The 23,113-nt window shown below is 47.7% G+C and overlaps 1 protein-coding gene across 1 annotated transcript in view; it reads left to right on the forward strand.

The window, feature by feature from the left end:
* LOC119114738 (ATP-dependent translocase ABCB1-like) overlaps positions 1-23,113 on the forward strand; it is a 29,585-nt gene continuing 6,472 nt past the window's right edge. The window contains 21 exon segments of the mRNA XM_037238753.1: positions 1-69; positions 2,624-2,768; positions 3,507-3,734; positions 3,840-3,954; positions 4,380-4,480; positions 8,259-8,430; positions 9,730-9,854; positions 11,402-11,591; positions 13,853-13,961; positions 14,667-14,782; positions 15,824-15,949; positions 16,810-16,965; positions 17,396-17,614; positions 18,140-18,172; positions 18,174-18,267; positions 18,270-18,359; positions 19,020-19,195; positions 19,908-20,069; positions 21,534-21,638; positions 21,880-22,041; positions 22,243-22,446. Of these exon segments, the coding sequence (XP_037094648.1) occupies positions 2,662-2,768; positions 3,507-3,734; positions 3,840-3,954; positions 4,380-4,480; positions 8,259-8,430; positions 9,730-9,854; positions 11,402-11,591; positions 13,853-13,961; positions 14,667-14,782; positions 15,824-15,949; positions 16,810-16,965; positions 17,396-17,614; positions 18,140-18,172; positions 18,174-18,267; positions 18,270-18,359; positions 19,020-19,195; positions 19,908-20,069; positions 21,534-21,638; positions 21,880-22,041; positions 22,243-22,446 (2,790 nt within the window). The 5' untranslated portion in view covers positions 1-69; positions 2,624-2,661.

Consider the following 23,113-nt stretch of genomic DNA (forward strand, 5'->3'; position numbering starts at 1 on the left):
ACGCCGACGCCGTCAGTCGGCGGGAGGGTGCCGGAGAGGGGAGGTGGGCGCCAGCACTCCGGCCGGTAGGTAAGTTGCCGCTTGGTGCGGACCGTGCCAACGTCGGGATTGTGTGACTGTGCGGGAGTCAGAGCTGCGCCGAGGGATGCTGCTGCAGTGTCGGGGGGGGGGGGGGGGGGGCAGTGTACAAAAAACCGTGCCACTTCCACTTGATGACCAGCTACAACGATGTCCTGAACCTGGCGCAAGTGCGCGTAGAGCTCGGATCATGCTGATTTGCGCTGAATTGTAGCTGTATGTAAGGTGCGCCAAAATATGCGGAGCATTTTTTTGGCACGGTCTGGGATATTTCCACGTGCTCTGAAGATCAGTGCTTGCGCCTGCATTATCGGGCGAACGCGAGTTCTCAGGTTCTCGGGCCGAGGCCATCGGTCGAAGGTCAAAAAAGGATAGCCCGTCTCCCTCAAAATACAAATGGTCTGATCTTTGTCTTCAACCGTCGCCCTGATTGGCCGCTTTTTATGGTGCGGACTGATAAAGAGTAGGGGGATGATGCGATCCCCACCCCGTGGCGTTTTCAGACAAAGGGAGATAGAGCTAAGTGAAAAACACTAATGGATTTGCCTCAGCGAGATTTCGTGATCTGCACTAGCTCTCGTGCTGTTAGTTGATTAGTGGACCCCGTCATGGCAGGTTAAATGTTGAATTTTTTCCAGAAAATTACACTTCCAGCATTGCATCACGAGACTGTGTCGTGTGGAGACACAAACATTGAACAGCGTTGTTCCTTTTTCATTTCGTAGTAGAATGGTGTGTGTTTGTATGTGTTTTGGGATAAAATATGATACATGGTTGTGTCGGTGTAGCAGTGCCGGCCGGCCGCGCGCGTTCTGCGGCATCGCCAGCTGCCGGCCGCCGCCCGCTGGCGGCACCGACACCCGCGGGCGCGGCAGTGACAAAACATTTGGGCGCGACTGCAAAACATGCCAGAAATGTTCTTTAAATATTTAGGTTTATATATATATATATATATATATATATATTATATATAATAATAATTATTAAATAATTAGGAGGTTGGATCCCCTCTATCACGGGGGGGGGGGGGGGATTAGCGTAATTTGCAGCCAGAGAATAGAAGCCAAATCCCGATCGTGTAGGTTGTTGCTTACCGTAGTCAAGTACGTCCTACGCACTATAACCTTTTTGGGAATATAGCTGTATTTCCTTCCGCTCAGGCCCAATCTTATGATATTACCAAACAAAGGAACGGCGTCATCAATTTCTCATTGTTTGTGCCGCTGAAAACGCGGGTATGGCAGTCCCCCATCCTTTGCCTGATGTGCACAATGTTCCAATAGTATATTGATGTGATATGCTTTGGGTATCCATATTGTACAAAAAAGCTTACCAAAGAGGCACTACCGGCATAAGTCAAGACACCACGTAACCACACATGATATGGCTGGCTTTTCATGGGACATCAATTCAATATACCTCGTGGAAATTACTTTCAAGCAATAAACCAGCCCACAAACTATGGCAAAGATGTCAGCCAGATAATAACCCTGAAGACATCCTGAGTCCTGTATCAAATGGGTACGTCCTAATTTTGGGTTCTGCTTTGCCCAGCATGTTTCAGCATATGATGTATCTCAAAATTTGGTCCACTTGGAACACATCCACCAAATTTCCCAATGCCTGGACACAACATTATTGCTGCAGTTGGGTTCCTCAGATCACTTTTCAGGGCATTTTTTCAAGGACATTTCCAAATGCGCACACTTGAATATATCAGACATATGTTCAAAGCCATTTTGATTTGAAACAGTTCTAGGTTTCTGGCATTAGCTTTTCCAAATTGGCAGAGCGTGGCAAAGATGTCGATGGGATGTCTGGGCCAGCCAGAATCTTGCTCCAAGGGCAGCACTCTCTTGATTTATTTGTGGTACTATTTGTCATGCAAGGGTTTTAAAAAAATGGCAATATTACTGGACTTCACTTTTCCTTCATATGCCAAGTCTATCCCCAAAAATACTGAAACCAATCCCTCGAGGAAATTTGCTCAGGTGATCTCCAAAACAAAATATCGTCAAAACTGGCCGATTTGCAGTGCCTTTTCGGAAGAAAAGTATACGAGTTTCACAATCATGTGGTACCGATGCTGAGGCCTGATGTTGACATTTTACTGTCAAGTGTTGGCTGCAGTGAAGTGAACGTCTTCATATAGTGGCCGAACAAATGTTCAGAATATAGGTATTCAGTATTCTACCGCATTCAAAGCTATACGCACCCCACATATTGTTGACCAGGCAGTTGTGCACGTGATGCCATTTTTTCTGTCAGTCATGCTATTAAGTACAAAAATAAAATTATCCACTTTTCTGACACTTCGCTGTGTCTTTAGTGATGTCTTCAAGTCGATACCGGGTTTGGAGTCATAATCTGGACGGCGATGGATGACGATGGCGTGGGATGAGCATGGAAGGGAGCATGGTGCGCTGGATGAAATATTTGCTTAAATCAATCATATATTGCTGCCGGCGAACACTTGATTACTGGCATTGTACCGGCCTCGTCTCTGGACCCCAGCCTTAATCGAATCCGTGCACGTTCTGGACAGGTTCTGACCATCGAGGTGCACACGTGACGTGCAGCACCATGGCGCCAAATGTGAATATTGTGGGCAAAGCGGAAGACGTCGACCCTCCAGTGGACGTGAACAGCGCCCAACTCGCGAGGGCTACAATCAGTGAAGTCACTCTCAAGTAAGCAAAGTTGTGGATATATCTCGCTGAGGCACTACTAATTTACGGTGGCTAGTGTTTCACTGCGGGCAGTCAGACTGTGTGTCAAGAATAAAGGAGATTTTTTGCTGAGAATTGGATCGAATTCCCTAGCATATTTCTGCCAGTGAGGTTTGGATTTGAGTTGCCATATCATCGGTGAGTCAACTCAAATAAAAATGTGAGTAACAGGTCATGTCCTTCGCCGGATGGTCTTTATGCCGTGACATACCAAATGTTTAAGATAATTTGTAACCGTGATTGTATCCGATAAATCTGATAATTATGGTTGTCTGAAGTCATACCGGTTAATGTACCAAACTCTTAGTTTCGTAATCTGCGCCACCTGATGAGATTCCCAAATTCGGTTTTATATCCTTGAGCCGAGATTAAAAATGAACAAAACGTTTCATTGTGCTGTCTGGACTGAACGTCAAGCTCGGTACTAATCGTGCCTCATCATTTATAGCATCAAGTCGTCTCATGTCGCTGATGAGCATGATTTTTGGGGGCGTGAAAATTAGTCGGCAAGTGAAACGGATGAATGGACATTTTCCTCCGAACGCATGTATTGCTAAACAATCTATGGCGTGAGTTGGTCAATCAGCTCTGTTTAATCCCCAGTTATCTGGCATTCTCTGTCGCGAGCCTGTCTGACGTCATGTCACGTTTGACGTCACAGCGAGTCTGTCTGACGTCATGCTACGTTTGATGCCACAGCGAGCCTGCGAGCTCCGAACCGCCGGTGGAGCCGGCGACGTCGAAGCCGGTGTCGGTCACGCAGCTGTTCCGATACGCCGACTGCAAGGACAAGTGCCTGATTACCCTGGGCCTGCTCACCTCGTTGATGGCTTCGTTCGTCATGCCTATCACCATCGTGCTCTTCGGCAACGTCACGAACGACATGGCGATCTTCACCCTCAACATGACGGCCGACGGCAGCGCAGAGTGAGTGCTCGAACCACGTTTGCTCTTTTTCTGTACTCTTGCTGATTGCACTATTATAAACATGTCATTTTAACTGTTTTCTAACATGGTCATATTGTCTGCTAGGAAGCTGAGCAAGTCCATGGACCAGTTCGTGTTTGGGATCATCGGCACGGCTGCGTTTCAGCAGCTGACATCTCTTACTTTTGTGTTCTGCTTGTACTACGCGGCATCGAGGCAGGTGAGATCGTAATGTTGTGTCGGTGGCAGTATGTTGTTTTTCGTTTGTTTTTACGCGTGTTTTAGGGCGCGTTGACTGCAGTGGTCATTTTGCACCCATAGAGCAGCGTGTTGGTTCCCTGCTTGTCGAAGACCTGTCCAAGTTGTGATTTATCGGTACTACTGCTGGAGATCGCGCCTGGGAAACATCACAGCGTTCCAACGCTTCAACAAGTGGGGGATTGTGACGAGTAATTGATAAAAGTAACGATTTATTGATTATATTGCTGTTATAAATTTGTTAATCGATCAATTGAACTGAATTACGCATGGTTTCGTTCGCCAGGCGCCCGATTTTCACGGCTCTTGCTCAGCAAAGACCGACAAGGCAAAACCATGAATTTGGAAGGTATTGCAAATATGGATATACGACATTTTGATTGGCAGGCTCGCCGCGTCAAACAGCTTTTCTTCCGTTCTGCTCTGCGGCAAGACATGTCGTGGTACGACACCAAGCAGATGGGCGATTTCACCACCCGTGTTACGGAGTAAGTTACATTTCAATGTGCACCACTGTGGGTCAGTTGTGTCATGAGTGTCTGTTACTAGCATGGTTAGCGGACTGACTTTTGCAGTGGTTGACTCAGCTTGAGATATTTTACATATCTTTTGGCAGGCTATCAAATTCAGTGCTGCGAGGTGACTGGAGTCTCTGCCTGTTGGGAAAAGTACAAAATATTGTTCAAGGGACTCTTTTTGCTGGGGGCACTACTGTTTGCATGCGACTATTTCTAATCCAGCTACTCAAGCTTTCATGGGCCAGAATTCCGTCGCCGATTTGCAGCTTGACGATATTGTTCGCCAGATAGTGCGGGAAATTGGGTCTGCCCACCGGGTCCTAAATTGGATGGACCCAAGTTAGTGCTGCCACTTAGAGACAGTAGGGCCGCCTGGCGAGGGCTTAACAAGCCCGCGAGCTGTTAGCCGTTATTGCTTACCACATTCTGGGTATTGGTGAGTATTCTTCGTGTGAAATTATCCCCTTTTGTGTTGTTTTTTACCCAATGTCTATACCTGACTGACTAGTCAGCGTTGGTAATAAATGTCAATGGAGAAAAGTATTTATTTACACATGAATGATAAAGTAGGGAAGTTGGTTTTATCACAAAGTGTTTGACCTGTGCAATGCATGATTTTTATTAAGATAACATTCATGATATCTGACGGGTTCAAGCATAGACTACCATGCCTTAATGGCTGTCAAACCTACGGGTGCATCTGGAGAGGGTGAAATTTCGATACAATTGCAAGAACCGCTCCGAAATAATCCCACATTAGTGACAGATACTGTCATGGGCGTTGCTTCACATTGAGTTACTGTGCTCCAGCTGCGGCCCCCAACAATTTAATAACCTAAGCCATGTATCCCTGATCAGCCCACCCCAAGCATATCAAGGGTTTGCAAGACTGCTTGCCTGAATCTTGCACACCATTTGTTAAATAAATCATCAGCCACAAGGAACACATTTCACATGCAAACACTCAATGGCTTGACGGCACGTCTGATGGATGCGCCTATGCAGGACATGTGCAAACAGAAAACACCATGCCGTGCCTGAATTGAATTGAAAGCGTGGTCCGACATTGAAACTCTGATGCGTCTGTGAAATCCAAGGCAGCAAACCAATCCAGTTTTCTGCAGCTCAGACGTCATCTCAAAACTATGCAGCTGCGTATGACAGTGCATTTTGTGATATGCATACACTAATTTGGTATTTAGTAGGAAGGAAAACCGCAGAAGACTTTGATTACCAATCCATTCCATCGACCCAAGCAAACTTTCAAAATAAAAGCATCGAAGGACGAAATCGGCTCAAAAGGTTGGTCAGCAACTGTTGATGGCCCGTGGATGCGGGACATTGCCTTTAGGTCGCGTATGGACGAGCTCGAATTGTCGCGCCACGTTTCAATGGTCATCAGCTGTCCGGAGGCAATATATGGGATTCGGGTCATTTATGGCCCAATCATCTTTCACCTAATACTACGCTTACCTTCTGTTATCTGCCATGTGACACGACGGTGCCGAGGCCAGTCGGCGTAAGACATGATGGGTTCACCGGTATTGAAAACACTTGGAGTATGCATCCTACATTAAAAGAACAATCTTGTAGTTAAACTCAAAGCCTCGTTACTGGGTGCAGGTAAGCAAAATCAGCTATCATTCAGATAGCCGCTGCTCTCTATGGAACTGGAAATGGCGTCATTGTGGTGCCTGATGACCATGGACTGTGCTCTGGATCTTCGCTCCACTGCATGTGTTTATGTGAGAGGCTATCCATCTTTCGCCCTGTATGCCAGTGTTTCTTTGGAAATTGAAAACTTGGCTATTTTCAAGTACCTTCTAACTTTGGCCTTGTATGGCCAAATTGTGGTTACAGAAGGCATGCACGTAAATGTAAAGTCGGTGTTGTTTTTTCATTCTTATCCTGGGTTAAGTTGTCTCATTTCTTGCCTTTCAATGTGCATCTTGTTGGTTTCTTTTGAAGAGCATGCTGAAGGGCCAAGAGGACTTTGTGTTGGACAGAGATGATTTATACCTGAAACCAACGGCATTGCATGTGTTGATTTTTCAGTAATCTCTTCAAAATGAGACCTAGTTCCAGATCTCGAGGTGAATGCAATTTAGCAGGTTCACTCAGCGTTACTTTGAGAGAAGCAGGTGTAGAGATAACTGTTCGTGTATATGGGGATTATTGTGATGCCCCTTATATTATGATCAAGCTAAGTATGCTTACCTGTATTTGTTATAAAGCCCCTTGATACCAGCCATGACGAAAACATAAAAGATGTGATGGATATGCTCCAGGTTTCTCACAGCTTCGTCTTTTAGGACAAAGGGTGTATATGCTTGGGTATGTGTAACTTGAATGAAAAATAAGGTTGCGAGCTCACGCGGACTTTTTGGAGGACACGTGCCCTGCAGGGCGGGTGCTAGTTTTCAAATTTGGCTGCGGGGCGGTGTGGGCATTCCAAATTTTATTTTAAAAAAATGCTAGCTTAAACCCAAGTGTTCCCAGTGGATGGACCTAAGATTTCCGCATTATTAGGCTAACGATATCGTCAAGCTGCAAAGCGGTCGGGCAGTTCTGGTACATAAAAGGTGGAGTAGCTGAATAAAGAAGAAAAATGAATAACACCAAAGCCGAGGATGTAAATATGTAAACATGAGGACCTAATGATAGCGGATTCAGCACACATGCAACGCCGCCACTCGCATCTCTCGGGGGATTGAACAACTACTGATGAGTGCTGTCATGCAAACGCTCCACGACTCAGGCAAGCAGTGACATATTGATGAGTATATTTAACAAATAGAGAAATGCGTGTCGTTTGGAGCGGTCCTTTTTACACAAAACTATTACATTTTACTATTACACAAAACTATAGCAAGAGTTATAAGTAAGCTGCTTTCATCATATGGTGCTTGCTTCAATACCTTCAAATGGCGAACCATTCCCTTTTCGACCTTCTGCGTCGCTCGTTATTAAATGGAATGTCCTGAATCTAGACGTATTCAGGCAAGCATTAGGTATGATAAAGTAAGATCACTCGTCACTTCAAGCATGTGTCAAAGTGCAAAATCTGCTCTTTGAGACAAAATTTCCCGATTTATGAGATATGCTCTTTCATGCGTCATCGTTTAATTGCGGCATTGAACTTGTGTGTGACATCCGAGACGCCGCCAGACTGGTTGTGCATAAGTGCAACCGTAGCGGACTGGCTGACACACTTGCAGTGTTTCAATTTGTCGAGAGGCGGCGTGTCAATCAGCGCGTGTCTCGTGTCAATCGGTGCATGTTTGCAGAACCCAAATATCGCTCTGCACGCTTTGTCGCGTGGCCGCTTCTCGTGGGCCTCTGGTGTATCTGTTCATGATTTTAGATTTTTCGCTTGTATTTACTTAGTCGGTACGGCGCCCTCTTAAGTTATTTGATTCCCATCTCATGCGTGTCATCACTAGTACCAATGGCCATATTCCTGTAATTCCTGAATTCCTGTTTTTAGAAAGGGCATGGCTATGAACTGCCCTGAATAATATTCAAAGTGGCCATCTCAGCTCAGAACTTCATGCAAATGTGTAACACTCCCTTTAGAGTATTCTCGCTAGCAGTCACATTGCTAGCAGTGACCTCACTAACAGTAACGTGTCCGAAGACCTCAGGTAAGACCCACGCCTCAGCTTTTCATTTCGCTCGAGTTAATTCCACCAGTCGCAGTCGCACTGTGAGGTCTTTGCGTAACAGCTATAATGTGCTCCCTTTGCAGCGACCTGAAGAAATTTGAGGACGGAATCGGAGAGAAGATTGGAATCATGATGACCTTCATCATGCTCTTCCTTCTTGGCATGGGGCTGGCATTCTACAACGGCTGGAAACTGACCTTAGTGATATCATCTTTTATTCCGTTGATGGTCATCACTGGAGGATTCATTGCCAAGGTAACTTTTTATTTGCTTGTTTTAACAGCTGTGTCTCCACTATGTTCTGAACTGTTCACTGTACGGCATGCATGGTAGAAAATCCGTTTGCGCGTACTTCTTATGCAATTTCAGCGGCAAAATGCAAGTCATCGTAACTAACTTCCACCCGGCAGTTGTAAACGTAGTGTTTTAATTCCGTTTGCATTGCTTTCCTGGTTTCGATATGATCAAGTTATGAGTGCTTTCGCAATATCCCATCTTCATCACTGCTTGGTTGTCCTCTTCGCTCTAGTAGCATCGGACAAAAACGCAATATGGAATCATAATTAAAATGCACGAAAGGAATACAAACAGGGACATAACCATCGGTAATCGCGAGGTATATCCAAAATACCCAGGACATTTTAAACCGGAACCTTTTTTGTTTCATTGTCATGCAGCAATGCCTCATGTCTGTGGATTTCTTCCCGCGGGAGCGGATGATGAAATGCCGTTAAGATAAAATGGCAAATATGTGAACTGATGAAAGCAGCTCTGGAGTAGATTACGGCTATTTCGATAGTCCGGGCAACAACCGGTAGGTGTCCGCCCTGCTTATACTATGTTTCATCCATTTAATCTTTCTTACCACATTAGATATCGGTTTCGTAATGTTAGGCAGAAGACTTAAGACCTGAAATAATTTAAAGCTTCTTTTGGAATTTTTTGTATTATGTTTTACCGATAGGAAACAGTGGTATTTGCAAAGAAGCCGACCGCAAAGTTTTCGTCAGATGTGTGTTAAACGTGGATGATATGAAATATCAAGTTGAACAGTCAAGGAAGGTTGCGTGTGATCGTTACATTGTCAGGGAACCGTTTGCTCGTCGTAAGTGGTAGTTGATTCGATGCAGTTTTGTTGAGATATGGAGCTTTCGCCAAATTTTCCCTCGTTAGAACGAAGAGAGGCGTCTTATTCCGAGAACAGCATGTATCCCCCAGTTTTGCGACTTATGCACCCTGCTTCCGCTGTAACGCCAGTGGCTTAAATATATAATGGGAGTATTATGGAAGATGAGCATCTGCCTTTTCCATGAGATCAGTGTGGGCCCGTTCAAAACGTTGCCGAATTATTACAGGCATGAGGAGGAAGTTCGTGCCAAAATGCTATATGCCAAATGTACCGGTAAATTAAGTAGCAACTTTCTACACATTAGAATGCCACAATATTTCAGTGAATCCAATCTCTTCCGGACGGATTGTTCGTACCTTGTTGTGACAGGTGCCTGCAATGTACTGCAGCGTGAGCTAACAATGCCATGTGCTGACCCTGTTTAGCTCATGGCCGACTTCGCGAAGAAAGAGGCAGATGCGTACAGCAAAGCGGGATCGGTGGCTGAGGAGGTCATAGCTGCAATCCGAACTGTCATGGCCTTCGGCGGCGAACAAAAAGAAGCACAAAGGTCAGTAGCGATTGAGACTTCAGTTCCCTGTAAAAACATGGGGTGGTGTACAGTCCATGGAACAAACCATATAGCGGTAACTAGAAACTGGCCTAGGTGTGCTGCACGCATATATCATTGCAGGCCGAGAGAAGCCCTGCTTGCAACTGTACATGAAAGTGCAAAAAACTACGTGTTTTGGGGGAAAGTGAAATATTTCTCTTCGTGTTGACACATACAAAGCAGTTATAGCTTTTATCAAAATAAGATATATTATTCTACCCGCCTGCCTGTAAGAACAGGTGCCGGTCTGTTTCAATTAAAAACAAGAAATGGGAAGTTGCATTTTTAGCACTACCTTCGCCATGAAAACAGGCCATAACATACGAATGTACGAAAAGTTGTAGAAATTAGACGCCTGAGTCTGCAGCGCTACCTCGAGGCGCTTAGAAGTACCGCAAGTGAGTCACACCGTCCAGCACAGCGAGCATCCTGACGCGGCAAATTTGGTAGTAGCTGTGACGTCATATTAATGTTCCATAACATTATCAAACGATAACGTGATAAGAACCACATTGCCTTGTTAGTAAAATTGTGCTGGTTAGGGCAGGCTTTAGCACTTAAAACCATACCAATAGTTATTTAGAGCTTTGCTTACCACGTATGACGCTTTCATCAATATTTTCAAATGCGGGACAGTCCCTTTAAGAAACACATATGTCTGCTCATATTTACAAACTCCTGAAAAGCCCAGTTTGGCTCATATGTTCGCCAACATCGTTTTCACACGTTTTACACTAACGATGCTGTGCGCAAAGGGTTTGGTAGATCACCAAGGATATCACAAATATATCCAAAATACCTGTTACGTCGTCATTTCAGACTTGCAGTTTATACTGTCAGTTGCACAAATCACTCATCAAAAGAACATGGGCTCACCGACAAACAACCAGCTCTTTCAAGAAACAGTGACGGAAAGGCGATAATATGTTTTATGGCGAAATTTTTGCATGACTTTATGATGGCTGAGATCTGATAATGTACCTTGCTCATACCCGACCTTATAGCAACACATGACTTTACGCTCCCGGCTATTCAACCTAATGATCTATTTCCTAAGAACGTTATAAGTTTGAATGAAGAAGTTGATCAAGTAAGTTGAAGAAAACGAACAGCCTCTTGGGGGCACCAAATTTGCCTGGGCACTCTTGCGATCAACAGAACAAAGCCCAAAGCAATATTTTTTTTCATTAAAGCAAGAGAAAATCGCCAACTTTGTCCAATCTTTAGGCGAAATAGCAGGAAGATACATATGCATCCCGTAGGAAAAAATTCCTCATGCGTACTTTTGTAGTGATCGAGCCAAAGGACAAACACTCAGGTCATCTCATGTTGTTTGTATTTCACCACTGCTAACTGAGCTCGCAGTCGGTCCTTCCACCATGTCTACACATTACATTATGTTCCGTGCTACAAGACAATGGAGCATTAATGCGGTGTCGGCGCCACAGCATGCTATCATCGTCTATTGTAATGGTAATGACGCCCGGCGTTGTCGCTCGTTGCAGGTACTCTGAACGTCTGCAGGGCGCCCGCCAGGCAATGGTGCGGCGCAGCGCCGTCATCGGTCTGGGTGTCGGTATGGTGTGGCTGGTACAGTTCAGTTCTTTCGCGCTGGCCTTCTGGTACGGCACCAAGCTGGTGCTGGAGTCTCGCGAGACGGGCGACGGACTATACACGCCCGGAAATCTCACCATTGTGAGTATGTCAGTGGCACAGCCTGTGTTTGTCATTTGTCATTTGGGCTAGACGTCAGCGATCACAGCCTCAATGTTGTGAGCACCAGGCTGGTCATCTCCCGGTCTCACTATCGTGAGCACTGAGCTTCAAGTTCACCAGAAGCCCTCCAGACATGGGGTGTTCAACCCCCCACCCCCGCCCCCATGTTTCCCAACGCTTCTGGTTTCCGCATCTACTGCCTTTGCCATTGGGCCTTCGGCGAGGTTTGGTCGTGGCTTTCCCGGTGAGGTTAGACCACACCCAGGCACACACCACTGTTTTATGGCCATGTTCGCTGCACACATACCAAGGCGCTTTTCAGCTGGACTGTAAACACTCAACGGTCCATGTGACAAATGACCTATTTATATCAGATCTTTGGAAGCCAGGTGGTCAGCAGGTGCTTACTCAGATTTTCACAGCGAAGATCTGAGCTGTCCGATGGCCAGACGCCTACAAACGGAGCGAGTGTCGCCAGACGCGCACACACGGAGCGAGTGTGGCTAGGCGCCGACACCTGGGGCGAATGTGCCCAAATGCCTACACACGAAGCGATTGGAAGAACTGGAGAAAAAAAACTCTTGGGGTGTTTCTGTGAACGGAAGGAGGGGGGGGGGGGGGGGCGGGGGAGGAGAATTTCAAATCTTAACACGCACCCGGGTGGCCGGCTAGACACCCTTCGTTCGGGTGGAGGGGTCAGTTTGACCCTCCTGAGATCTCGGGAACTAAGAAAGCTAGAGACGTCAAATTCACAGAGTGTGTTGACCTGTTCGTGAACTCACTTAGGTTAAAAGCTTAAGATTTCTAGGTCATGACCTTCGGATCAAATAAAGTCACGAGGTCAAATTCCAGGTTGGTCTCCATAGTGCCTCCAAAACCTAGATAACCGTTTTTAAGCAAAAGGTCACATTCTCATTTAAGGTCAGTGCTTTTGTTTGACCTTTGCAAGGTCATGGTGACCAAAATCACACAGGACTGCTCTGAGTTTTGCATTTGAATAAGCGACAAAGACTACGCTATGCAGCATGTTCCTAAAAAAGTATGTTGACCCGGGTCATTTTAGGGTCAGTGACCTATTTTGACCTCTAAGAAGTGCATGGAAGATGCATAATGCAGATCCTGCTATCGATAAATTCGAAATGGGCACCAAAACTATCTTATACAGCAAGCCCTAGAATGATAAAACAGGTTGGTTTTGACCTTGGTCTGACCTTCATACCTGACCTTAGGTGGACGTAATTCGCTCATTCAATCTTTGTGTTGCCTGAGAGAGCATCTCAGAGATGTATGACTTCGTCTAACACTCCGTTGTTGCATAGGATTGAACGATTCCCTAGAAATTTACTTCGCTGAAATCGTGGCCTGTCTTTGACCTGCCATGCAAAGCGACCTTACACGGTACACCTAATTTTTTAAATCAAAAGATCTGCTTTTCAGTTTTCTACGGCCATGCAAAAGTTGGTGCGGCTACGCCGCGCCGTTCGGTAACTATCCCGGAAAACCTTCGTGGGGGTCAATTTGACCCCCACCCGAGCGGGTGTTAATGCTTTGCATTGGCGATTGTGCCCGCTGCTGACGCTTGGTCGATAGCACCGCAGTGCAAAAGCAGAGCATGAAAGGTCGCTGACGTAGCTCCGTTTCCAAAGCGTATGATCGATTTGGCCCAGGCAGCGGGGCGCTTTCCAGCGTTCAATGTCAATGGCCGCTGCTGGCGCACGGTCGACGACACTGCGTGCGAAAACAGACAGATGAAAGGCCAGCGGTGTAGGTGCGTTCGATACATGAGATCGATGTGGTGGCGGTCTGCATGGTCCGCTCCGAACCATGGGCATGACCTCGTCCGGCACGCCACTTGCATATGTACAAAGCTGGAGAAACAAGCTGGACGACCTGTACAAACTGACCTGTTGCCATTGGAGTTCAATGCGTAAGGCAAGTCCTTACTCTTTTGAGGTTTCAGCCTAACCAGGGACGTACCTAGGGGGAGGGCCAGGAGGGCCTTGTCCTTCCCCATTCCTGGGCCAAGAGGTTAACACCAGATGCAGGGTGATATCCGCAGCAATTTGGAGACAATTTGACATCTGCCCCTCCGCCGAGGAAAACTTTGGCTACGTGCCTGCTTTTAACACACATCATTGTTGATCAAACCACGTCAAAATTACAGGCCGCTAGTTCAACTATGTCCAAATATGCGTTTAAGTCCACACCCTGCCATTAGCCGTCATATACATCATTTGCAGATATTCTTCAGCATCCTGGTTGGAGCGATGACTATTGGACAGGCGGCGCCGCACGCGGAGGCACTGTCGGCGGCACGAGGAGCCGCTGCCACTGTCTACACTGTGATCGGTGAGCCATGCAACGGCTTCTGTGGAAGCTCCCATATGTCGTTGCCACGCCATTAGTCCTCATAGTCGGGTAGGCAGGTAGGCTGAGTGGGGAGGGGGGGGGGAGCAGATGGTAGGGCTCCAACCTTCTGAACCCGTGTGTAACGAACGGGCGGTTGCGTCTCACAAACTACTCGCGCATAAGCCAGCGGCCCGTCTGGCACGCGACGGCCACGTGATGACTCTCCTACACGTTATGTTCATGGGCGAAACGTGTCCGTTTAGTTGAAATCGCGTGCCGTGGTAATGATTGCATGGTGGGGTAAAGTGTGGGTGGGGGCAGGCTGGGGATAACAGCTTCCTCGCAGCTAAGACTGCTTGCGCTTTTCTTTTCAGTTTGTCCTCATAGTTAGTTGGCTCTTACTAGATTATGAGTGCATTAAACCAAACTTGCGTTTGGTATTGGGACAGAAATCGAGATTACATTTATTTCTGTTGCCGTTCCAGGAAATAACACGGTTCGTTACTGGCATAGTTACGTACCTTCGGCAAGTGTGTCCTCTGCGTTCTTCAGAGCTTTATCCGATGTTTCATATGCGGGAAATAAAGTGAATTAAATTTTTACGACAGTTGCTAAACATAAAAATTTACTGGTGATCCAGTGCTACGAATTCTTGTGATGTCATCGGCGCCTGCAATGTCTATAAGCGCTCTCCTCCTTCGACAGAGCGCAAGTCGGAGATTGACCCCAGCAATCAGGATGGCGCAAAGCCTGACAAAGTGACCGGCCTGATCGAGCTGAAGGATGTGCACTTTAACTACCCAAGCCGACCAGACACGCAGGTCAGCAGTATGCATCAAACGTTATTTTTCTGTACGCCGCAAAAACAACCTTTGCTCTCCTTCGTTTTCTATCTCTTGGGACAACCGAAAAGCAGAAACCAGACACCTGTTAGCACTTCGGGAACTGCTCCCCCCCCCCCTTGTTCAAGTTTTCAGATAGAGGGGACCCTGAAGGTTGATGTTGTCAAAGGCTTGCACTTAAGATTGCTCAGCTTCGAAACTTTGAAACTCAAGCGTTCATGATGTTATCCGCTTTTTGGCGATGGAGGACAGTGCTGTGCTAGCACATTGCAGCCAGTGATCTGGCTCATTTGAAGGGATCCTGTGTAAACACGTAGATGATATACTGTGGCACTACGTGCAGTGGCACTGCGAGGACATCTCCGAAATTTTTCACAGCGAGCATGTTTTGAATTTAGTTTACCGTGGAAATGCTGCTTTTTCCGTTGCTCAGACTCCTGTCAGTAAAGTTTACGTAGCGAGGAACCCGATCCCACCGCCATCGATACAAAATGTTTGGAAGAACTTCTAAAAAGGAGGAGTGTGCAGAAGTGGGCACTGGGTGAGTTAAAGGACACTGTCCGAGATGAATGATAGTCGGGTGCAGCCGAGTTCCATTTTAGAGTTGCGGCTTGAAGCCGAACCCCGTTCTCCTGTTGCCACGGCAGCTGGGTCCTATCTAACTCATGGGAAAGCTTCCGTCACGTCTGCGGGAGAACGTGCTTCGGCTCCCTGGTGGACCTAGTTTACGGTGCACATCAGCGGGGCCATCTGAACTAGCTTTAACGTAACAGCATACATACACTGTTTGAGCGTGGGAGTGAAGAAGGAAAGCATCATTCTTGCAACGTATTCCTTCTCATCTTCTCTCCGCGATTTCAACTCCCTCAAACAACCACACCGAGTTTAACGTGACGATCGTCCTGCACCCGCGCCAAATAGATGTATAAGTGTATATCTGCTGCAGGCACTTTAAAAAAATCTGAGTGCTGAGGGTTTCAAACACGTGCTGACGATGCGCTCTCGTGTTGTGCTGTACAGGTTCTGCGTGGCATGAGCTTCACCGTTCGACCGGGACAGACAGTGGCACTAGTGGGCAGCTCTGGCTGCGGCAAGTCCACCTGTGTTCAGCTGATACAGAGGTTTTATGACCCGCTGCAAGGACAGGTTTGTGGAAACTGTAAAGTGAGGTGTGACACACAGTGATCCATTTTGTGAGATTTGCTTGCCGTTTTGAATGGAGCACACTGACATCTGGTCCAAGCAAGACGATTACAGCCGTGATAATTGTCGGTGATGTGGATAATGCCAAAGAACTAAACATACGGAGCCGGGAGACCCATACAATTCGCATGGTTTGATCCATGCAATAGAAAATATACATTTCATAGAATGTGACAGGCTGAGTTTCACTATTTAACGTATGTGCATTAATTGTCCTGAACAACATCGCTCGAAAGTACGCCTGCGGTGAATCTGGCTTTATCTGGGAATTTTAATTAATGATATGAATTACCGATGTCTTACGGTCTTGGCGGTTTGCGATTTTATGGTTTACTGATCACATCAGTTCATTGATATTGGCCATAATAAACCGGGCTTAAGGCAGGCATGGTTATCATTCCCCTATCTCCATCCCGGCTTTCTGCCAAATGACCTTTTATTTGATATTGGTTTCGGACATGGCAATGACGGCCGGTCTCCGGTCCCCCACTGGCGGACCCAGAGATAAGACAGCTTTAGGATATATTAGTTAGCTGTAGCCAGTACTTTCTCTTATACCATGCAGCTGGCTTCACATGCTCGTCCGCACTGGCTGCTGAAGTCTGACACGAATATGGAAAATGAGACGGCTGAGGCGGGCTGGGTCAGGTCGGACCGATCAAGTTAAAATCATTCTCGATGTTCGAGCACGGTGCATTCGACCTGCAGCATCGCTCGTGAGGGACCCGTGATCTAAATGTTCTGGTCACATCCAACTGCAGCAGCTCGCGCAAAACTTGAAGCGGTTGCCCGTTTGCGGTCAGGTGTTGTTGGACGGACGGAGCTTGAGCGAGCTGAACGTCTCCTGGCTGAGGCAGCAGATCGGCGTCGTCTCCCAGGAGCCCGTTCTCTTCGGTACCACGATTGCCGAGAACATTCGATACGGCGCACCCCACTGCACCATGCGGGACATTGAGCAGGTGGGTACACCCATCTTGATATAAAAAATAAGGCCTGTAACTCCTGTTTTGGGGCATTATGAGTTAAAAGTTCTCCTGTTTAGTACGCGACCTTTAACATAACAGAAGGTATCGGTTAAACGACGTTGAAATCAATCAAAAAATATATTGAGCACGGCCAATGTAATCGTTGTTTAACCAGTACTTATGGCACATTCCAGGTCGCTTACTAGCCATTGAAACTTTCAACTCGTAATGCTGAATATACTCATCGCCGCATGCACCGGCCGGCAATATGTTCACGAGATACGGATCAGTTCAGAACCGAGGATGACCGGCTTTGGTACTACTCCGTAAATGTGCTACCGTCGCCTGTTTTTCAACGGTCGTTTTTGTGGTACGTTGTCAAGCGCAACACTGGCCGCCGTCTGACGTCACTGTTGGGTCGTAGGCGGCGAAGGAGGCGAACGCCTTCGATTTTATCCAGGACCTGCCACAAAAGTTCGACACCATGGTGGGCCAGAAGGGAGCGCAGCTGAGCGGCGGTCAGAAGCAGCGGATCGCTATCGCTCGCGCCCTGGTCCGTAACCCGAAGGTGTTCCTGCTGGATGAGGCCACGTCGGCGTTGGACCTCCAAAGCGAGGCGCTCGTGCAGTCGGCCCTGGACCGGGTACGACGCACTGCGACCGCAATATCTCCATGCATAATCTATTTTGTAGGGATGGCAAACGAACTGAGCAATATTAGCATGCCCTCAACAGATGCAATAACTGTGTGGACTGTCGTCGTGCTGGAATTCGGACCCACAACTCAAGGGCAGCGACTTTGATGCAGGGCCTTTTCAGGCTTCAATGGCACCTGACGACGGTCCGAGGGTTAACTGATCGAAACGTCGCTTACCAACGCATGAGACAGGGATGATGGTCCCAATAACCTTCCATTCGTGATACCAATACCTCGTTTCCAATCCTTCCATAAAAATATAACCTCCCATTTTCTAAAAACATAAGTACTGGGTGGCCAACTAGCCGTTTTCTGTCATCCTCCCACGATTGGTGCTGACAGCAGTTGGTAGTTGCGTGTGGTGTCCGTTCCGGCCTCGTCAAATGGTAGGGGCACTTCGTTTATCTGTTGCCTGTAGCGCCGGTCTGCTGCGGGCTGTGAACGCGCCGCTAACATTCTGCTGTCTGCGCAGGCGCGCTCCGGCCGGACCACCATCGTTGTGGCCTCACCGCCTCTCGACGGTGAGGACGGCTGACCTCATCTGCACCCTGAAGGACGGCAAGGTAGTCGAGATGGGCTCCCACGAGCAGCTGATGCAGCAGCGGGCGTCTATTATGATCTGGTTACCAGGCAGACCGGCATCAAAGCGGACAACGACGACGAGGAAGGGGATGAGCCCGGGGAGGAAATGGGTATGACGAGGCCCGCTTCTGTGCGGTCTTAGTTTGACAAATTTGTCTGCTGGGAACAGAGCGGAGTGTGTCACCTCCCGTAGAAAATAATACACGGCAGGGAGTGTAGTTTCTTAGTCAGTTGACATGGTACCAGCAACCTCCATCTCCCCTCCCCTGAATTGGGGCTCCAGACCGTCCAAGCCTTGAGAAGAAAATAGTCCTGAATATGGGGAGAAGCCCTTTTGTTGTCGTCTTTTGGGGGGGGGGGGTAAGTTGCGTTATTTTTCACTGCTCAGTTTCCCCCTTTCAACTCTTGCGAAACTACGCCCGTACTGCACGGGTAAGGATCTCTGACACGGATCACGTAAGAGATCAGCCATGGGGTAATCATACTCGACTTCACTGGATTGTGATTTAGTTGCTCATGTCTTTACATCTTGATAACCCATTACTTTGGGACGGGAATGCTTGTGGCATGCTTGCATGTTGTATGCTTGTCTGTATGTCTGAGGTTAGTGAAAGGAATGTCAGTATTTGTGTAGTCACCAACTGTGTGGCCGTTTGTCGCCCCGTATCAGTTCGGACCTGGTCCTGTGCACCTTGCGCTCCTGATGCGCCTGGTCCACGTGATCCTGCCGTAATTCGGCGCCGGTAACTCACCAGCCGGTGTGTTGCCAGTGGGTGACCTGCAGTCGGCGCGCCAGCCGTCCGCTGCCGGCCGCGTCAGGCTGCGGACCATGTCGTCTTCGGCATCGGACCACACAGACGGCGTCGCCGACAGTGTGGAGATCAACGGAGCGGCGCTGGCCTTCCGTCCCGCCAGCGGCAAGGGCAGGCACGAATCGCTGACTGCGGTACGCATACGAACTCACACGACGGTACAGCGTACTGTTCGGATTCACGACATGCTTTTAATTCCCGTTTTGCGGTGGCTTGGTACCCATTTTTGTTCGGTGCGGTGCACATCTTGTGTATGTGCGGTGCCGTCGCTAGGAGAACGACTCAAACTGTTGTCTTCTTATCGGTGTAATTTGCCGACAGCTTATCTTCATTGGATGGGCGCGTTTGACCTTGAGAGGACTCCTGCTGGTCCCCAGGTGTTGCCACCTGCCCTCTGGGATGTTGTGTGCCCTCCGTCTTACCACAGCTCGGACTGGCGAGAGCATTTTAATAGGTTAACATGCTAGTCAATAACGCCTGAGTCCAGGGCACGAATTTTCCCCAGACATTGGTTTCCACCATCCGAGACCAGGTGACGCCCCTGTGTGCGTCTTCCATTGCCTATTTGCTTTACCTGATACGGGCGATGCTTTCAGGCCACCGCCGTGTTTTAGGACCCAGATAAGCGGGATGCTGATAACCTTGATGTCGCGTCTCGATTGCAGGCGTATGGCTCCTACATGTAGCATGTCCACGTGCTCTGCTCCGTGATTCCCCTATGTCACGACAACGTCCGTGGCCAGCAGCTTGTGTCACCACCGCTGTCGTCAATGTAACGCGTTCCGTTTCCCAATCCTGTTCTGTCATGATAGCGTCTCTGACCGACACCGCGTGTCACCCCCGCAGCTGTCAGATGACGAGGAGGACAAGCTGGCGCCTGTGTCTGGCTGGCGTATCCTGACTCTGAACTCCAAGGAATGGCCGTACCTGCTGCTAGGAGTGCTGGGCGCCGCCATCATGGGCGCCTCGCTGCCCGGATACGCCATCGTGTTCGGATCCGTGCTGGGAGTAAGTGCAGGGGTGCCAGGCGACGTGCCCGGCTCGGCAATGTGGAACATGGGATAAGAGCGGGCATGACAGATACGGGGCCAAGTTTTAGTATAAAGGTAGCAGTTGTGACTGGTCCGTTTTCATGCCATTTGCGGAAACCTGTTACTTTGAACTGCTTGCTAAAAAGGCAGGGAAGGATGTTTCTATAAGCGAGATTCGGTATGGTATAACTGCTCGATGCATTTTAAAGTGATAACTTAAATTTGAACGAAACCTCTGGTCAGGAGATTCGTTTTACAAAGTGTCTGACGGCCAAAAAAAAACGAACTTTATGGGTTTGATGATTCTGCTCTGATGGCAGATGTGCAGAATTATAAAAATATTAGGTGCGCAGAATGCAGACTTTCAAGACTATTCAGGCATGCATAACGCCATTCTGCATTCTGCAACGTCATTCTGCCATATACAATACAATTTATTTAGTAATCATGTCCCTTGATTGCCTTATGCAACGTGTGCATGACGTTAGGGTGCCCTCAAACCAGCTGTGCGAAATTGGTACCCTTGCAATCACATGCAGTACCTCAAATCCGCCGAGAGATGGCAGTGCGATGCTGGAAGTGTTCGCTATGTTAAGCATCATTATGTGGTCGTGTTTTGACCCTTTTTTCTTGGTGCTCTTTCATATTTGCCCGTGAGTTTAATAAGCTTACTTGCATTCACACCCTTTATTATAGCGCTATTTTTGAGCTATCCGATCACAAGTCTTACTTCCGCAATAACTAGCAAGTGTGTTCAACTTCCGTTCAAAATTCTGCACAAGCCGTGCGGTTCCTTCTCGGGTCGTGGTGGGAATTCAGTGGTGCAGGGATGCGGACAGTATTGATGTATTACGAAAGTAACATTCGTGGTCGGAAAGGTCACGATTAGCGCTGTGTCCGGGCGTGGCAATGAAAACAGTGTTCTCAATTCGCGATTGATACGCAAGAGCACCGCGGGTAAGTGCCGGGGCATGAACACGACGATGTTTAGGCCAGAAAACATCAGTTCGGCACCGCACTTACCTTCTCCCTGTGAATTTGCAATGCTGATAGCGATTACAAGGATGTCAATTTCGTACGGATAGGTTGGCAGCACCGCAATATCTTACAAACATTTCACTACACGATCAGTGATGTAGTGTGGGATTATAGCTACTACATAGAGAAGCTATGTTGTCTTTTACAGTCTGTTCCACTTAAAAGTGTGACAATAGTTACAAGCGAGCTTATTTCATCATTTATGATGTTTGCTTCGATATTCTCAACTGTGGAGCATGCTGTTTAATGAAGGAGTGTTGATAACACAAGCACTGTATCGGCTCCATCCTAGTTTCTAGTACATTAGTAAACGATGAAATTGTGCTCATTGACACGCATCCTAACCATTCCAATAGTAACGCTGGCAGCTTTTGACAAACCAGTCCCTTTGTTTTCTTTTCAGAACCTGGCTGTTGAGGATCCGGATAAAGCAATGAGTAACGCCCGTCTCTATAGCCTACTATTCATTGCGGTTGGCGTTGTTTCCTTCATCGCATCTTTCTGTCAGGTAATCCTTTGGGTTCCATAGACTGTACGGCCTAGCTTTGGTACGTACCTGAACGTCACAGATTGTTCCTTTTCTTGAAATCTGGCTTATATTGGTGTGGTTGGTTTTCAAATTCCCAGAGGATTTGGTTTTCCCAGATTTTAGAGAGTCCATCTGCTGCCTGATATCTGACAGTTATATTGATGCTAGTGTCTGATTTGTAAGCTAAGAGAATGTCTTTATCAAATATCAAACGTTTCAGGTTTTCATGTTCGGCATAGCCGGGGAGCGGCTTACGACGCGCGTGCGGAAGCTGACGTTTGCAGCACTGCTGCGGCAGGAGGTCTCGTTCTTTGATAAAGCGAAAAATACAGTGGGAGCGCTGTGCGCCAGATTATCCGGCGACGCCTCAAGCCTCCAGGGGGTGAGTGCAGGGAATTCCCTGCCTATGTGTCCACTCCATTGCTGAGTTTGCCACGGCGTTGTTGCTGACTAGATGGTGATAGAAGAACGTAGCGCAAGTGCGTAGCTCAACAGCCTTTTATCGGTATGTAGCAGCGAAGTTGCATATTATTTGTGACTGCTTCAAGCCCCAGCTCACCATTCGCCGCTGGGATTTTTCCAGGCCACCGGCACGCGGCTGGGCAACATAACACAGGCGCTGTTTACGGTGCTGCTGGGCATGGTGCTGGCGTTCGTGGTGAACTGGAAGATCGCGCTGGCTACGGTGCCGTTCGTGCCGCTCTGTGCGCTGGCCACGTACGTGGAGAGCCGCCAGGCACAGGGCAACATAGTGAAAGATCAGTCGGACCAGGAGAGCGGCAACCAGGTAACTGGGCGCGGCTGGGCAACACGGCCGGATGACCAGAGCTCAGGCACTGCATAGCTTGGTTAGCAGTGGACAGGGTGGAGATGGCCCCCAGCGGAACGGAGTGCCACGATGGAATATTGAAACAGCCTTTTGCTCCCCTCTGAGGTGTGTGTGCATGCTAGTGATGTCATTCGGACGCACTTTTTTCAACCGAAACCCTCTGTAGACCAAATCTATTTTCAGTTGATCATTGGTCAAATCTGCGGCCGTTTAGAATATTTTGAAATGAAAGTTTGTAAAAGTGCGGAGAAAAAATGTTAAAATGTTAATTTGAAGTTTGTTCAAGGCGTTGTGAGCCAATCACCTTATAACTTCGTGTGCTTATATAGAACTTACGTAGAACGCTTAGCAGTCTTCCAACTGCATCCAGCCGGTCATGTGACCTAAGTATATATTTTGAACACGTGGCTGATGGCTCACAGTGGTCAAAAATAAAGCTGCATGGTGTGGCACATCGCTGCAGATTAATGTCAGAGCTTAGCAGAAGTCATGTGAATAAACAACCTCAGCATTGTAGGAGCGCGACTGATGTCGACATGGTACTGTGCGTGAGAGATGTATGGGGTCGAAAATACTGCAAAAGTCAATCTAGTCTCAACTCAAGTCCCAAAGGAACTGAATTTTG

This window comes from Pollicipes pollicipes, unplaced genomic scaffold, assembly GCF_011947565.3.
Source record: "Pollicipes pollicipes isolate AB1234 unplaced genomic scaffold, Ppol_2.1 Scaffold_3087;HRSCAF=3621_pilon_pilon_pilon, whole genome shotgun sequence".
Lineage (NCBI taxonomy): Eukaryota > Metazoa > Arthropoda > Thecostraca > Pollicipedomorpha > Pollicipedidae > Pollicipes > Pollicipes pollicipes.